General features: G+C 43.6%; 1 protein-coding gene across 1 annotated transcript in view; it reads left to right on the plus strand.

Moving 5' to 3' along the window:
* LOC115207897 (potassium voltage-gated channel subfamily B member 1-like) overlaps window positions 1-17359 on the plus strand; it is a 78174-nt gene extending 60815 nt beyond the window's left edge. The window contains exon 2 of the mRNA XM_029775443.1: window positions 14990-17359. Within this exon, the coding sequence (XP_029631303.1) occupies window positions 14990-16876 (1887 nt within the window). The 3' untranslated portion in view covers window positions 16877-17359. The remainder of the gene's footprint in view (window positions 1-14989) is intronic.
* Window positions 17360-19222: the final 1863 nt, after the last annotated feature.

Below are 19222 nucleotides of genomic sequence, written 5' to 3' on the forward strand. Positions count from 1 at the left end.
GAGCACATTAATTCATCTCTGTCTTATCCCTGTGTCAGAGTCTTTCATTTGTGACCCCAGACTCTCAGTATAAGTGGGCACCATGGTCAGCTAAGTGCTCGGGGCCATCAATCTACACACCTGCTGACCCCACTCCACAACCTTGACCTGTTCCATTGTAAGAGTACTGCAGTTCTTCATTGGTAGAAGGTGATATAAGGGCATAATATCACACCACATAACATACACATAAAGAAGCCTCTGGAATCGTGACCCACACACATGAGCTGAACATGTACAGTGCCTTCAGAAAGTATTCACACCCCATGATTTGTTCCACATTTTTCTGTGTTACAAAGTGGGATTAAAATGGATTTAATTGTAATTTTTTTGTCAACGATCTTCTGAAAATACTCTTATGTCAAAGTGGGGAACAATTATAGACAATTGTAGAAAACATGTGAAAAATAATACACTAATATACTGTTTCTTGATTACATAAGTATTCAACCCCCTGAGTCAATACATGTTAGAATCATCTTTGGCAGTGATTACAGCTGTGAGTCTTACTGGGTAAGTCTCTTAAGAGCTTTCCACACCTGGATTGTGCAAAATTTGCCAATTTTTCTTTTCAAAACCATTTTCAGGTTTGCCATAGATTTTCAAGCAGGTTTAAGTCAAAACTTGGACACTCAGGAACATTCACTGTCTTCTTTGGCCTTGTGTTCTAGGTTATTGTCCCCCTGAAAGGTGAATTCATCTCCCAGTGTCTGGTGGAAAGCAGAATGAACCAGGTTTTCCTCTAGGATTTTGTCTGTGCTTAGCTTTATTCCTTTTTTTTCCTGAAAACTCCACAATCCTTAACGGTTACAAGCATACCCATAACATGATGCAGCCACCACTATGCCTGAAAATATGGAGAGTGGTACTCAGTAATGTGTTGTATTACTTTAGTGCCTTGTTGCATAAAGAATTCATGTTTTATTCTGTACAAGCTTCCTTCTTTTCACTCTGTCGATTAGGTTAGTATTGTGGAGTAACTACAATGCTGTTAATCCATCCATTTCTCCTATCACAGCCATTAAACTCTGTAACTGATTTTAAGTCACCATTTGGCCTCATGGTGAAATTCCTGAGCGGTTTTCTTCCTCTCGAGCAACTGAGTTAGAAAGACAGCTGTATCTTTGTACTGAATGGCTGTATTTATACACCATCCAAAGTATAATTAATAACTTCACCATGCTCAAAGGGATACTTTTATTTTTACCCATCTACCAATCGGTGCCCTTCTTTGCGAGTCATTGGAAAACCTCCCTGGACTTTGGTTGAATTGTGTTTGAAATTCACTGCTCGACTGAGGGACCTTGCATGTGTGGGGTACAGAGATGAGGTAGTGATTCAGAAATCATGTTAAACACTATTATTGCACACAGAGTGAGTCCATACAATTTATTATGTGACTTGTTAAGCAGTTTTACTCCTGAACTTCTTTAGGCTTGCCATAACAAAGGGGTTGAATACTTATTGACTCAAGACCTTTCAGCTTTTCATGTTTTCATGTTTAATTCATTTGTACAAACTTTGAAAAACCAAATTCCACTTTGACATTATGGGGTATTGTGTGTAGGCCAGATACAAAAAAATATACATTTCAACCATTTTAAATTCAGGCTGTAACACAACAAATTGTGGATACTTTCTGGAGGCACTGTAATTCTTTCTCTGGCTGTAAAGCATTATAAAATTCCTTCCCCACATAGCAACCCATGTGTAAGTAAAAGTTGTGACACCCATTAGAGATTGTCCACCCTGCTCCAGTAGATGCTCCAGACTGCAGAAGAGAGATTATTTCCTGCCAGATGTCCTGGGAGGAAGGCCGGTGTTAAACAGCTGTTCTAGTGGAGACCAGTGACACGCAGTGAGCCATTTCCCCTCCTGCACCCGCCACCCACAAGGGACCATGCTTATGCATTCACACACAGTCAGACACACTCTCTCTCTCTCTTACCTGTCTAAACCAGCTAATGTGCTTTAGCACAGCTGAGAGGCAGAGGCATAAGCTCAGAGTTACACCCACCCACCTACACCCACCTACACCTACGCACACACACACACACACACACACACACACACACACACACACACACACACTCACACCTGTTTCCCGGTGACAGCACCACCTTCATAGCTTCAGAGGACACTGCCTGGGAGCCCAGCCATCCATCTCTCTGTCTCACACTCTGCACCACATTTATTAGGACAGGCACAGAGGTGGGAGGGGAAGGTTGGGGAGGGGGGGTAACATTTGCTGTCATCTCCCCATGATTGCATAATCACAGTCAGCTCTTCAATGTGACAAAGGAGAGAGGAGGTTTGAGGAGAGGAGAGAGGAGAGGAGGTTTGAAGAGAGGAGAGAGGAGGTTTGAAGAGAGGAGAGAGGAGGTTTGAAGAGAGGAGAGAGGAGGTTTGAGGAGAGGAAACTGTCTCGCTGTACTGTTTGTTTGGCATCCAAGCCTCTCTCTCTTACTACTCCATCTCTCCTCTCTATGTGTCCTTCCTCTCTCTGTGCCTCTCTTTGTCTCTTTACCGCTCCATCTCACGGTCTCCCCACCTGCCTCATATAAGGCTGTTTGTTAGTGGTTCTTTGACGGTGATGAGGGAGTAGGTGAGGAGGGGAGACGAGTTTTGGGGAGTTTAAGGGTAGACTTGCAAACACCTGGGTCACTCCCAACATGGAACTTTCCGACCAGTCTGTTCCCCATTGGTGTAGGTGTTTTTGTCTACACTGTTGTCTACCCCATGCTATTCTCACGTCGGCCTGAGGAAGACCCAGTGTTTACTGGCAGTGACTGGGTAATTCTATCCATCCTTTCCATTACATTGTCATTAATAGAAACAAAAACAAGTGACACTGAATCCTCCAGCCGTGGCCTGTACGACCTAGTAATAAGCGGGGAGTGAAGGAGGTCAAGCATACAGTACATAGATCATAGCACCGCTACACATAACAGGATCAGAAATACCCTATGTGTGCAAATTTCACCCAGACTAAATAGTGTGAGATGATGTGTGTGAGAGTGAGAGTGAGTGAGAGAGAGAGAGAGAGAGAGAGAGAATGTTCCCTCTACAGACAAGATCAGGCGGTGAACTGGGCGAGCAGAGCCATGATTAAGTGCAGTGGAACTGAATCCATACTCTGTGGCCCAGGAGAGAGGGATAGAAAACTTCCCATCCTATAGCAGGCTTTATAGAGCAATACAATCCTATTACATTTATCCTTCTCTGTCCTCTCTGCTCCAGGTGGCAGACATGTTTCTTGTATCCTCTTTTCCATCCCTCCCCCTCTCTCACATCTCCCCCTGGCCCTGGGCTGGCCTCAGCTCTCATCAGACTGGTGGTAAAACTAGATGTGACGCCCAGGGTGGTGCAGACAGTGCATGATAGCACAGATCTCTATACAAACCCCACAGCAGAGCTCCCTAACAGTACCTACACTACCTGCTCTAGTGGGGAGTGGAGGGGAGCTGCTCTCAGCAAGTTCTCTCTCCCTCTTCCTCCCTCTTTTCATCCTTCAACCTCCATGAAGCTTGATGAAGCTGATTGAACTGCTACCTCTTTACGCACCCCACTAACCACCCACTCACACATACCTTGTTCAGGACAGGAGGATCGCTCTGCTCGCACTTCAGGACATATTAAATATTCACAATGCCTCCAAGGAGACGGGGGAGGGGCCGCTAGCGCTTTGGTCTAATTACTGAAACATGAGTACAGTATTTGTGGGCAGGGTGGGGAGGATTGCATGTGTGTGTCTGTGTGCTACTGAATTTATAGACATGTACTGTGTGTGTGGTATGCACACAAGTGTACAGGAGTGAATGTGTCTACATCTCACTTGAATTAATGTTTGTCCTGTCTTGTATGTGAATATCTGCCAGATGTAGCAGTAGTGAATGGCAGTGGATCCGCGGGCTCCTTTACCTCATCATTTACTCCTAATGACGGGCAGTGACGTCATGGGGACATCTCGTCCCGTTTCCTGTTTGCGTAAGACTCAGACACCAGAGACACATCCAGCCCTGCTGGTCCTTCACCCCTGCCCTGCCGCCTTACAGACACATCAAACCCTGCTGGTCCTTCATCACTTCCCTGCCTGGCCTCCTTACAGACACATCCAACCCTGCTGTTCCTTCACCACTGCCCTGCGTGGCCTCCTTGGACACATCCAACCCTGCTGTTCCTTCACCGCTGCCCTGCCTGGCTTCCTTACAGACACATCCAACCCTGCTGTTCCTTCACCACTGCACTACCTGGCCCCCTTGGACACATCCAACCCTGCTGTTCCTTCACCGCTGCCCTGCCTGGCCACCTTACAGACACACACACTATGGTTCAGTACCCTCGAGAATAACTCCCACTCCCACTTACCACAAATCAACCCTACTCCTCTCACATCACTGCTCCGGCCTCTGCCTGGCTTCCACACCCACACGAATCACCATACTCTGGGACCCTGATGCCATCTCCACACACACACACACCTCACACTTCCTCCTCCAGGAAACTCACACATTTCTGCCACACTGCCTGATTCCCTGCTTCAGTCAGTCACTGTAGTCTAACCCATCCACCTCTGTAGAGTGTTGTCTTTGCTATGAGTGGCCTGGGTATACTTCTCTCTGAGTGAATCCATGTCACTGTGATCTCTTCTCTGCCTGGCCTCCTGGGACTTGCACTGCGCCCAGACTGGAGTGGGAAGGTGTATTTTGGGAGAGAGATTGGGGGGGGGGGGGGCTGTCATGCTTCGGCTGCTCTTCTATAGTTAGCACACACACACACCTGGAGTCAGTTTCAAGGCTGTCGTTCGTATTTAGTACGAGTCATTAGGCATGCTGCAGCCCTGTCTGCTCGTCAGGCCACATTAGTCATGATCTGATCAGTGTGAGTTCTCCTCAAAGACCCGTTTTAGAACCAGGGCTCAGGAGCCAAGAGCTCCGTGTTCCCTGGTACGCAACTTTACTCACCCACTCTAGCCAGAGAGATGTGCATCCAGTTCCCATTCACACCACACTGTGCTGCTTGGATTGTAGTTGATATACACTGAACTAAAATATAAATGCAAAATGTAACGTGTTGGTCCCATGTTTCATGAGCTGAAATAAAAGATCCCAGAAAGTTTCCATAAGCACCAAATTATTTATCAAAATGTTTGTTTACATCCATGTTAGCGACCCATTCTCCTTTGCTAAGATAATACATCTACCTGACAAGTGTGGCATATCAAGAAGCTGTTTAAACAGCATGTCCCCAGCACAGGTGCACCTTGTGCTGGGGACAATAAAAGGCCACTCTAAAATGTTCAGTTATTTCACACAACACAATGCCACATACGTCTCACGTTTTGAGGGAGTGTGCAATTGGCATGCTGACTGCAGCAATGTCCACCAGAGCTGTTGACAGAGAATTTAATGTTAATTTCTCTACCATAAGCCGCATCCAACGTCATTTTAGAGAATTTGGCAGTATGTCCAACCGGCCTCACAACCGCAGACCACGTGTAACCACGCCAGCCCAGGACCTCCACATCCGGCTTCTTCACCTGAAGGATCGTCTGAGACCAGCCACCCAGATAGCTGATGAAACTGTGGGTTTGCACAACTGAAGAATTTCTGAACAAACTGTCAGAAACCGTCTCAGGGAAGCTCATCTGCTCGTCATCCTCACTAGGGTCTTGACTTGACTGCAGTTCGGGGTCGTAACCGACTTGAGTGGGGAAATACTCACCTTCGATGGCCACTAGCACACTGGAGAAGTATGCTCTTCATGGATGAATCCCGGTTTCAACTGTACCGGGCAGATGGCAGACCGCCTGTATGGAGTTGTGTGAGAAAACAATATGCTGATGTCAACGTTGTGAACAAAGTGCCCCATGGTGGCGGTGGGGTTATGGTATGGTCATACATAAGCTACGAACAACAAACACAATTGCATACTATCAATGGCAATTTTAAGATGCCGTGATGCCGTGACGAAATCCTGAGGCCCATTGTCATGCCATTTATCCATCGCCATCCCCTCATGTTTCAGCCTGATAATGTGTGGCCCCATGTTGCAAGGATCTGTACACAATTCCTGGAAGCTGAAAATGTTCCAGTTCTTCCATAGCCTGCATACTCACCAGACACTGTCACCAGTGGTGGAAAAAGTACCCAATAGTCATACTTTAGTAAAAGTAAATGACTCAAGTAAAAGTCACCCAGTAAAATCTAAAAGTCTAAAAGTATTTGGTTTTAAATATACTTAAGTACCAAAAGTACATGTAATTGCTAAAATATACTTAAGTATCAAAAGTAAAGGTAAAAGTATAAATAATTTCAAATTCCAAATATTAAGCAAACCACACGGCACCATTTTATTTTCTTATTTACGGATATCCAGGGGCACGCTCTAACACTCAGACATCATTTACAAACAAAACATGTGTTTAGTGAGTCTGCCAGATCAGCCGCTGTAGGGAAGACCAGGGATGTTCTCTTGATAAGTGTGTGAATTTTCCTGTCCTGCTAAGCATTCAAAATGCTAAGAGTACTTTGGGGTGTCAGGGATGTATGGAGTAAAAAGTACATACTTTTTTAAAGAATGTAGTGAAGTAAAGGTAAAAGTTGTCAAGAATATCAATACAGTGCCTTCGGAAAGTATTCAGACCTCTTTACTTTTTTCACACATTACAGCCTTATTCTAAAATTGATTGAATTGTTTTTTTTCTCATCAATCTACACACAATAGCCCATAATGACAAAGCAAAAACAGGTATTTTGAAATGTTTGCTAATTTATTTTAAACAAAAACTGAAATATCACATTAACATAAGTATTCAGACCATTTACTAAGTACTTTGTTGAAGCAGCTTTGGCAACAATTACAACATCAAGTTTTCTTGGGTATGATTCTACAAGCTTCGCACACCTGTATTTGGGGAGTTTCTCCCATTCTTCTCTGCAGATCCTTTAAGCTCTGTCAGGTTGGATGGGGAGCGTCGCTGCACAGTTATTTTTAAGTCAAGGTGTCTTAATACTTTCCGAAGGCACTGTAGTGAGTGTACAGATACCCCAAAAAAATGACTTAAGTAGTACTTTCAAGTATTTTTACTTAAGTACTTTACATCAGTGCATGTCACCCATTGAGCATGTTTTGGATGCTCTGGATCGACGTGTACGATCAGAGTGTTCCAGTTCCCGCCAATATCCAGAAACTTCGCACAGCCATTGAAGAGGACAACATTCCACAGGCTACAATCAACAGCCTGGTCAACTCTATGCGAAGTAGATGTATGGGGTCAATCTCACACAATATGTATTGAATGCAAAATAAAATAAATCGTGAACATGAATTACCTGTTGCACAACGTTCGGCGCAGGTGTTGGTAACTGGTTCGCCATACACCTGCGCCAAATGTTGTGCAACAGGTAATTCATATGTTTACCTAAGTAGTTAGATGGTTTGTCATTAATTGTATTAGATAGACATGCTTCTAATATCCATACATTTTTGACACGTGACTGACAATTTTGAAGTACGTTTGCTAAAACCCTAAAACAAGATGACGTCAGAACGTCTACTTAAGTAGGCAATAGAAAAAAAGCCTGTCTATCATGTTCATTGATGGGTTAAGACGAACCGTCACTCCAAAACTAGCGGACCAATAGAGACTCATAAACCTCGCCCTTCATGGAAAAATAATGCCAAAACTCGCAATCGAAAAGACTGGCAGTGAAAGCAAAGAAAAAGACATTGAAAGCAAAGATACGAGTACTGTAACCAAAAGGTAGTACATGCAGGCAAGAGCATAGGCAAAATCTATTCAGTAGGATTGGTTGCTGGGAAAGTTTGACAGAAAACGTTTTTTTGCATTCGTTTTCAAATATTTTCTTTAATCATTTGTCATAGAGTTTTGCTCTCGCTATAAAATTATTTGCTTACAAGTTTTTGGGTTTTGCTTTTGATGTATTATTTTTGTTTACACTTCCATACATTTTGCTTTCAATTGTTTGGTTTTTGATTTCGACATCCGTTATTTCACCCATACTCGAAAATATAATGTTTACATTCTCAACTTTATTTTTCATGTTCTCGAATTATTTTATTTTGAATTCAATACATATGGCGTGAAATTGACCCCATAGAGTTGTGTCGTGCTGCATGAGGCAAATGGTGGTCATACCAGCTACTGAATGGTTTTCTGATCCATGCCCCTACCTTTTTTTTAAGGTATCTGTGACCAACAGATGCATATCAGTATTCCCAGTCATGTGAAATCCATAGATTAAGGCCTAATACATTTATTTCAATTGACTGATTTCCTTATATGAACTGTAACTCAGTAAAATCTTTCCAATTGTTGCAAGTTGCATTTATATTTTTGTACAGTGTAATTGACCTGGATTCTCAGTGCGTGGAGCTGGCTCTATGGTTTTACATGGTCCATGTTCTAACACTTAAGCTCTCCCCATCCCGGCGTTGTAACCCAACTGTAATGGTCATCGTACGTCATGGACCAAGGCGCAGCGGGTTGAGTGCTCATCTTTACTTTATTAGAACAAGTATCAAACAAACCGATCAGTGTTGCAGGCTAACACACAGCAGTACAACAACATCCCACAAAGGGACAGGTGAAACAGGGCTACTTAAGTATGACTCTCAATCAGTAACAACGATGTACAGCTGTTCCTGATTGAGAGCCATACCAGGCCAACACAAAGAAATACACAACATAGAAAACCAAAGAAATACAAAACAAGAACATTACCCAAAAACCCCGGAACACATAAATCAAACACCCCTCTTACATAAATACATATCCCATAAACCCCGAACCACATAAAACAAATACCCCCTGCCACGTCCTGACCAAACTACAATAACCAATAACCCCTTATACTGGTCAGGACGTAACACCAACACTGAGTGTGAGAGTGTGAGAGATAAACATCTACATGTAGACTAGACACAGAGAGCAGGTTAGATGAATCTTTCAGTAGGGCAAGCGGATATCTCTGCTTTATTTAATGCTATAACATAATACCTTTAAAGGTGTGTAAATGTTCACGTGATATAGTGTGTTATGTCTTGAAGTGTGTGGAATGTTGTGGAACGTCATTTGTGCTTGGTCCACAGGCAGAGTTACAGTATTGCATGTCTGGATGTCAGGCGTAATGTGCACTTAGTCATGCATGAGGTACAGTATACCTAACGACCACATCAGCCAATGTGTGTCAGTTTAAGTGTGTCAGTGAAATACTCAAGAACCACAAACACTACACAGTATCGTTATAAACACATTGGAAATATAAGGAGACATACAATGACAATATTCAATGGTCAGATATGCTTCGTCCTTGCCAATAGGTAAAGTGCAGTTTACACTTGAAATGGTATGAACTTGAGTCATTAACGGTGATTGGTTGAGAGAATCGTTAATGGGAGCAAATCCTCTTTGGATCTAATGTGTTTGTAGATTTTTATACATCACTTTTTATTTTTTATTTTATTTATTTCACCTTTATTTAACCAAGTAGGCTAGTTGAGAACAAGTTCTCATTTGTAACTGCGACCTGGCCAAGATAAAGCGTAGCAATTCGACACATACAACAACACAGAGTTACACATGGAATAAACAAAACATACAGTCAATAATACAGTAGAACAAAAGAAAACAAAAAGTCTATATACAGTGAGTGCAAATGAGGTAAGTTAAGGCAATAAATAGGCCATGGTGGCAAAGTAATTACAATATAGCAATTAAACACTGGAATGGTAGATGTGCAGAAGATGAATGTGCAAGTAGAGATACTGGGGTGCAAAGGAGCAAGATAAATAAATAAATAAATACATTATGGGGATGAGGTAGGTAGATAGATGGGCTGTTTACAGATGGGCTATGTACAGGTGCAGTGATCTGTGAGCTGCTCTGACAGCTGGTGCTTAAAGCTAGTGAGGGAGATATGAGATATGAGTCTCCAGCATCAGAGATTTTTGGAGTTCGTTCCAGTCATTGGCAGCAGAGAACTGGAAGGAAAGGCGGCCAAAGGAGGAATTGGCTTTGGGGGTGACCAGTGAGATATACCTGCTGGAGCGCATGCTACGAGTGGGTGCTGCTATGGTGACCAGTGAGTTGAGATAAGGTGGGGCTTTACCGAGCAGAGACTTGTAGATGACCTGGAGCCAGTGGGTTTGGCGACGAGTATGAAGCGAGGGCCAACCAACGAGAGCGTACAGGTCGCAATGGTGGGTAGTGTATGGGGCTTTGGTGACAAAACGGATGGCACTGTGATAGACTGCATCCAGTTTGTTGAGTAGAGTGTTGGAGGCTATTTTTTAGATGACTTTGGTCCCTCAGGATCCTGACAAGACGAAGGACATGTTAGGTGTGGCTCTGATTGAGTTTGAACTGTCTGGCCTTTAATTCACTCTCTTTTAGCTGGGGCATTGAGCTGATGCTGGAACACTAAAGCCCAGACTGCCTCTACCTCTTTGTCTCTTTCTTCCTCTCTTTCTCTCTCGCTCAGCCTCTCCCTAAAGGCCAGGGTGGGTTTGCAGGCACCTCACCTGCCAGGATTAATTAAAGCTAATGAATGCTGAGCGGTGCCAGGGAGTAATCCTGCATTCCACTGACCTGGGACAGGGATAGGAACACAACCTCCACTGTGACCTTGTGTCAGAATGACACACACTGGCCCTAGCTGGGAGAGGACTAATAGGTGTGCCTCACCCAGCGTACATGGCCCTGATCTGAATGCGCTCTGTTAATCCACAAGACCTCGTCCAGATCCTGATGTACTCAGCATGTAGTACTCATCATCCTGTCCCCTGTGACTTCCACACAGGTTCAAATGCTCTTATCATGCAGGGGAGTCACAGGCTGTGCTATGAATCTAGGTCTCTAGTAGTCTGCTAGTAGTACAAACTCACTTTGCAAGGTGCTTTGTAGAAGAACTAGGACAATAAGTCTGAGGGAGTCAGTCTGAAGGAGAGAGGCAGATGGGAGGGACTGAGTGGATAGGCAGAAAGAAGGAGAGGAACAAAGTCACACATTTGACAGGGATATGACACCACAATTTACAGCTGCACAGCAAATTTGAAATAAAAAACATAACACCCACAGTGTTAAATGTAATAATTTCTTAGTGTGTACTGTATATGTGACCATCAGAAATAGTGTTAAACTAACACTTTTCAAAGTGTTGATGAACTAACACCACAAGAATGTTTGGTCCCTAAAACCATGGGCAACTTCTGACTTAAATTAACACTTTATTAGAGCTGATGCTGTTACACTTTCTCAGTGTCAGGGAATTAACATTTGTGGTGTTACATTAACTTGTTTTAGGGTGTTGTTTTAACACTGTAGGGCAGGGATGGGAAACCTTGATGGGGGGAGGCCACAACAACAACAAAAAATATGGTTTGCGTACCCACATTCAAAGCCTCCACATTGCAAGCAAAACATCATAGTGGCCCCCCTCTTGACAGAGAGAAGACATTTTTGCATGACTCAATAGGCACGCTGCAGTCCTGTTTAGAGTTAATTTTGTGCAATTCTACACATTTTGCAATGGTGTGTAGAGCACATGTTACAATTTTAAAGCAAGTTTGCTGCATTCTATACATCTTGACATGGGCCAGAGAGTAGATTTTGTAATTTTATAACACATTTCATGCAATTCTACTCATTTTTCCATGGGGTGTAGAGCAAATGTTACAGTTTTAAAGCAAGTTTCATGATTTCTACACATTTTGCCATGGGGCAGAGAGCAAATGTTACAGTTTTAAAGCACATTTCATGATTTCTACACATTTTGCCATGGGGCGGAGAGTAGATTTTGCCATTTTTAATATGAGTGAGACTGACTGATAAAATCAATGGGGGGGGGGGGGGCAGGCAGTTATTTGTTTAGATAGCTGGCTGCTAACCTAATTTAGCAATCTAAAAATTGTTAGCTGACATGGACTAATTCACTGACTATTGGTGACTGACATAACAAGAGGAAAACTGCTGATGCACAACCAAATTTAGAAATTGCATCTTGTGTAGTCTACTATTCTAACTCGCAACAGTAAGTTCAGACCCCAGCTGAGTTCCAAAATAATAATGGGGGGGGGGAGAATTGATCTGAGGGCCTTCAAAGGCACCCTGGGAAATATTTATTTATTTATGGATGTCATCCATTGCAACTGTTGCAATGGATGACATCCAGTCCTGTAGCCTTCAATAAGTGAGTGCCTAAGTTCATATTTTGTCATAAAAATGACATTAAAACAATACTTTGCTTTTTGATAATACCATACTTTGATAGCCTAGTTTTACCCTAACACAGTTGTCTAAAACTCCTGGTTTGCAAGTTACGTTATAGCTTCGCAAGTCATATCACTAGCTTACGAAGTGTTACATAATTCTAATCAGAATTCAGCCAGTCAGGATATCCAACAATTGGAACTTTTAATCACCTGTAATTTGCAGTTGGAATGACTGTCAAGGTAGGGAAGATTGAGAAATGACACTACCGGGCCTCCCGAGTGCACTGCATCGCTTGAGGCGTCACTACAGACTCGGGTTCGACCGGGAGTCACATAGGACGGCGCACAATTGTCCGGGTTAGGGCAGGGTTTGGCCGCTCTAACGACTCCTTCTGTCGGGCCGGGTGCCTTCAGTCTGACTGCGGTTGTCAGTTAAACGGTGTTTCCTCCGACATATTGGTGCAGCTGGCTTCCAGGTTAAGCGGGCAGGTGTTAAGAAGCGCGGTTTGGTGAGTCATGTTTCAGAGGACGCGTGACTCGACCTTCGCCTCTCCCAAGCCCGTAGGGGAGTTGTAGTGATGAGACAAGGATATCATGAAAAAGGGGATAAAAAAATATGTACAGTACCGGTCAAAAGTTTTAGAACACCTATTCATTCAAAGGGTTTTTCTTTATTTTTTACTATTTTCTACATTGTAGAATAATAGTGAAGACATCAAAACTATGAAATAACACATATGGAATCATGTAGTAACCAAACAAGTGTTAAACAAATGAAAATATATTTGATGTTTTAGATTCTTCAAATAGCCACCCTTTGCCTTGATGAAAGCTTTGCACACTCTTGGCATTCTCTCAACCAGCTTCATGAGGTAGTCCCCTGGAATGCATTTCAATTAACAGGTGTGCCTTGTTAATTTGTTGAATTTCTTTCCTTCTTAATGCATTTGAGCCAATAAGTTGTGTTGTGACAAGGTAGGGGTGTATACAGAAGATTGCCCTATTTGATAAAACACCAAGTCCATATTAGGTCAAAGGTTTTAGAACACCTACTCATTCAAGGGGTTTTCTTTAGTTTTACTATTTTCTACATTGTAGAATAATAGTGAAGACTTGAAAACTATGAAATAACACATATGGGATCATGTAGTAACCAAAAAAGTGTTAAACAAATCAAAATATATTTTGTATTTGCCTTGATAACAAAACGTATTTCCTTCTTAATGTGTTTTAGCCAATCAATTGTGTTGTGATAGGGTAGAGGGGTATACAGAAGATAGCCCTATTTGGTAAAAGACCAAATAGGGCTTTTGATTCAAATAACGCTTAATTGTGCACTTGGCGTCAAGTTCAATCCCACGTGTATTTTTTTGTAATTGTAAAGAAAAAATGTATTTTTATTTTATTTATCTAGGCAAGTCAGTTAAGAACAAATTGTTATTTACAATGACGGCCTACACCAGCAAAACCCAGACGACACTGGGCCAATTGTGCGCCACCCTATGGGACTCCCAATCACGGCCGGTTGTAATACAGCCTGGAATCAAACCAGGGTGTCTGTAGTGACGCCTCTAGCACTGAGATGCAGTGCCTTAGACCGCTGCGCCACTAACCCCACTAGCATCAACACTCAATGATGGTAGGTAGCCTAGCGGTTAAGTAACCAAAAGGTTGCTGGTTGAAATCCCTGAGCCGACTAGGGGAAAAATTGGTCAATGTGCTCTTGAGCAAGGCACTTAAACCGAATTGCTCCTGTAGGTCACTCTGGATAAGAGCGTCTGCTAAATGACTAAAATGGAAACAACACTTTTTACCTCAACACCAAGAGTTTAACACCTGCAAATTTGCTCTGATAGGGAACGCTGGTAATACACACACACCATCTGTGGATCAATGTGCACCCTCATCTCATGTGTGTTCTGTCAATCACAAGCCACATAAAAGACGAGAAGAGTCCATTTTTAAGCTAAGACTCCCGTACAAAGGCAGGAGGCAGGGAGGCTCCAGTACAGTAGGTGGCTAGCTAGGATACCGGTAAACAGTGACCTTCGCCCCGCCTTTCGGGCACTGCTTTCCTGCAGTTCTGATAATGACAGTGAGACCAGGTGCTCAGCAGGTGGGAGTGAAGGACACTGTCTGCTAGCTAGCACTACGGTACACATCAGGTGGGAGGCGGGGGCGATACCGGTGTCTAGTTTGCTAGGTCACCAGTAGACAGTGGCATTTGCCATCGAAAAACTCAGATAATACCAATATTTTAATCGCATATCAGGGGAAATCCAGAACATCAAAAGTGTCACACAAGCATGAGGATGACGTGCTCAAGGGAGGGCATTCATGCATGAACAAATGGAGTGCTCGAGGGAGGAGGGGGGGTCAGACTTGAATGCTCAACCAGGCAATCTAAATCATATTTATCTTTGACCTTTTTTTCTCTTAAAAAGCTGGTAGTCCTGATATGACAGTAGCCTTTTCATAATGTTCAGGGGGAATCAGTCAGAGAGCTAAATGGTTCGTGAATTAATCATATTCTTCAGGTGTCAGCCTCACAAAATGACTGTTATTATTTTCTGCATGTTTAAAGTATCTTTGAAAGTAATTTTGTCCCACAGTTGGATTCAGACAAAAAAGCAATGAAATGCTTTGGCACTAATGTTCTACATGTCAATGCACTGACGTTTGACTGATGCACGTTGTCTTGGTTGTGTCTCAACAGGTCCTGGCCATCATCTCCATCCTCTTTATCGTGCTGTCAACCATTGCCTTGTCTCTGAACACCCTCCCGGAGCTGCAGGACATAGACGAGTTTGGCCAGGTGACAGACAACCCTCAGCTAGCTCACGTGGAAGCGGTGTGCATCGCCTGGTTCACCATGGAGTACCTGCTCCGCTTCATCTCCTCGCCCAGCAAGTGGAAGTTCTTCAAGGGTCCACTAAACATAATAGACCTGCTGGCCATCCTACCCTACTACGTCACCATCTTCCTGACTGAATCCAATAAGAGTGTTCTACAGTTCCAGAACGTCCGGAGGGTGGTGCAGATCTTCAGGATCATGCGTATCCTCCGTATTCTGAAGCTGGCCAGGCATTCCACAGGGCTTCAGTCTCTGGGCTTCACCCTGAGGAGGAGCTACAATGAGCTGGGCCTGCTCATCCTATTCCTGGCCATGGGCATTATGATCTTCTCCAGCCTTGTCTTCTTCGCCGAGAAGGACGAGGAGGACACCAAGTTCAAAAGCATCCCGGCCTCCTTCTGGTGGGCTACCATTACTATGACTACGGTGGGGTATGGGGACATCTACCCAAAGACTTTACTGGGTAAGATTATTGGGGGTCTATGCTGCATAGCTGGAGTGTTGGTGATAGCCTTGCCCATCCCCATCATTGTCAACAACTTCTCAGAGTTCTACAAGGAGCAGAAGAGGCAGGAGAAGGCCATCAAACGGCGGGAGGCCCTGGAGAGGGCCAAGAGGAACGGCAGCATAATCTCCATGAACATGAAGGAGGCGTTTGCACGCAGTGTTGAGCTCATAGATGTAGTGGTAGAAAATAATGGAGAGAACATGGGGAAGGTGCAGGACAACCACCTGTCTCCTAGCCACAGGAAAGAGACTCCCAAAAGGACCACCTCAGAGATGGACTCCGCTCAGTCATTAGAGCCCAGCTCACCAGACAAAGCCCATCCCGCCAGCCCTCAGCAACTCAACGCTCAGAAACTGGAGGAGATGTACAACAAGATGGCCAAGACCCAGTCTCAGCCTAACCTTAACAGTAAGGACAAGGGGCATTTGTCTAAAGCGCCCAAGAAGAGAGACGAGATAGAGATGGGTATCATCTCCACAGAGCCTGCCCCAACCACAGACATGAGGAGCATGTCCAGTATTGACAGCTTCATGAGTTGTGCTGCTGACTTCACCGAAAGTGCCCGCTTCTCCCACAGCCCCAGCACCATTGTTCCAGGGAGGGTTAGCACCAACCCCGTGCTCGAGACCACCCTGGAGCACGAGGCCATGGTGTCCCCCCACAGCGCCACCAAGGTCCCTGGAGGACGAGGCTCCAAGCACGGCCTGTTCTCTGACAGCCCCCGGGGCCTACGCTTCAGCAACCCGCTAAAGAACCGCTCCCTAAAGGTCAACTTCAAAGGCGGGGACGCAGACCCTTCCTCCTCCTCCTTAGCACAGGGGCCAGGGGGCGGGGCCCTCTCAGATAGCTCTGCCCTCTCTGCCCACTCTCTCATGAGTCCTGAGGTGTCTGTCTACACCACTGCCAGCAGCAAGACTCCACCCCCTGAGACCTTGATCCCGACAGTCTTCACATACCATGACGCATCCATCAGTAAGTTCATTGATGCTGACACGGACGAGGAGGAACACCTCCATGATAGCTCAGGTACAAACACCTCCCAGAGGCTTCTGGGAAAAGCCAGCCCCAAGCTCAGCTCCTACAGCAGCCACCACCGCGTGGCCAACCACCTGGAGGGCTCCCAGAGAATGCTGGGTAACAGTGTGTTCCCCTTGGAGGCCCGGTCAGGTGGGGGACAGGGGAATCATGTGCTCTCCCGGGGAGAGAGGAGTCGTTCAAACACCCATAATGAGAGCAAGTGAGGTAGGGGGAGGGAATAGATAGTACAGAGAGGACCCAAACAGGTGGACATTGTGCAAATACCAGAGAGAAATAAAATAAAACATGAGCTCTAACCCATACCAGGATCTGCATTACTACTTACATGAATAAAAGGAACTAAAACACCTGCAGCGACTGGGTTTTTTGTTTTGTAACAAATGCCCAATAAGTAGAACGTATGGGACACAGGAAGGAGCTCACTTGTCCTTCCATTTCCTGCTACTTGAGGGCAAAGACTGTCAGCAAAATGACCCAGGGCACTGGGAGATGCTACAGTACTGCTGGATTGAGAAAGAGAGAGAATGTAAAAGGGTGCATTGCTGTGTCCAAAGGGGATATGCATAACTCTGCAGATCTGGTCACACATTGTAGATTTAGGCATTACTGAATCAGCATTGTGCTAAAATTCATTTTGTTGATTTCCTTGTGTTTTCTTCCTCAAAACTGGCCTTAGTTATATGTGACTATGTGTATGCATAGCGTGTACGTGTGTTTGTATGTCTGTAGGTGTATGTGTATGCATGATGATAGGCAGATAAACATACACACACAGTTATGCAGTATTTTATGTATATTTTTTTCCTTTTTTTATAATATAAATAGTATATTTTCTTTGGTCTGTTATTTTGTGACGCTATCTGAGAGGTGAACTTTCATCCTTGTTTATCAACAGTTTGTTTCAGCCATTAGAGAGGAAATGGCCACTTTGATATCCTGTCTGTTTCCTCATTCCCATCACGCCTCTGCCTCCCACCTCCCGGGTAGCACTAACCGGATTAACCGAATATTTTCAAATCTGTACAGGGTATTCTTTGTTGTTTTGTTTGTTTACTTATTTTTTTGTTTTTGATTGTGTGTGTTTTATCCAGACAGGTTAGGGTTAGGGTTAACCCAATCTCCTTTATATTTTAATATTCTCTCAGATGTGTGGTTGTGGTTTATTGTCATACTTCATATCCAATCACCATTGATACTGGGGAGGGGATAATAGCATCCATTTAACCTGGATTGAAAGTACTGAAAACACTCAGATTTTCCATTTTAAAGTTCCACATTTGTACAATGGATAATACTGTAAGAGCATATAACTCAACAAGAACATGAAAAAAGAACACACTCATTGTGCAAAAAGTAATATTTTTTAAATATTTTTTTAGAATGGTATATTAGAAGAATGAATTATGCTAAACTCATAGTTTTGCATTTCAATACATTGTTTTATTTTAGATAGAATATTACAAGATAATGAATTTGTATTTTTTGCTAGTAGTTGGGGTAAATGTTTGTCCTTCTATCCTTTGTACAATGTGTATAACTTTGTATAACAGCATCTTTAATCATATCATGGACCCACACAATGTTATTCATCAATTATAACAACAATTGTTTCATAACAGGAGAATGTCCGAAATATTTCATGAAGCCAAGACAAACTCAAACACAGCAGAGATGAAGGGAGAAGGGAGGAGTGGAAACGGAAGGGGGAGATGGTAAGATGGCACACAGGAAGAAAGGACAGGAAGAAAGATTAGGGAACAGCACTTTATTTTACAGAGGGAATCATAATCTCACTGGATGACTTCCACACAATGGATGGTAGAGCTGGGGACCAGCTGCCAGAATTCACAACAACCATCATATGGCTACATACACAGACATTGACAAACTCAGAGCCACTCACATGCTCATACACATGCAGTCAACACATGCTCACAGGCACGTTTTATGTGGGTTCAATCTAAACTTAACCTATCCCAGTACATCTCATAAGTAGTATCTGATACAGACCACATTTCCATCTCAATATATCCACTACCCTCATACACTTTACAATGTTAAAGATACGATTTTAATTTAGCCTTTAAACACCCGGCTAAACACTCAATATAGAGTGAGAAAAAAGTGTATTGTTGACTTCCATTGTCCTGTTTTTCTATTGTCAGACTTCATGCAAAGAGATAGGTATTTCTGTGCCTCTGCCAGTAACAAACTTGCTTCCCTCCCCCATCTCCACTCTGGATAGTCTGTCACTGTAGCCTCAGTTTAATAGAGCTCACATGACAATTCAATAAAGTGTAAAGCAAATAAACACAGAGAACTGGTTCGCAATGCTGTCAGGGAGTGATATTAAAGCACACAAACACACAGACACGCAATACACACAACACACACACACTGGTAGCACACAGAGACCCACACAGCAACAGTGTGCTGCCCCATAGACTTAAATAAATACACTCATTATTTTTAATAACCAAAGCCAAACACAATCACACATGAGAGCATGGCCTACTAAAGAAATATACTATCAAAAATTCAAAGCGAGG

The sequence above is a fragment of the Salmo trutta genome, chromosome 14 (assembly GCF_901001165.1).
Source record: "Salmo trutta chromosome 14, fSalTru1.1, whole genome shotgun sequence".
NCBI classification, from domain to species: Eukaryota; Metazoa; Chordata; class Actinopteri; order Salmoniformes; family Salmonidae; genus Salmo; species Salmo trutta.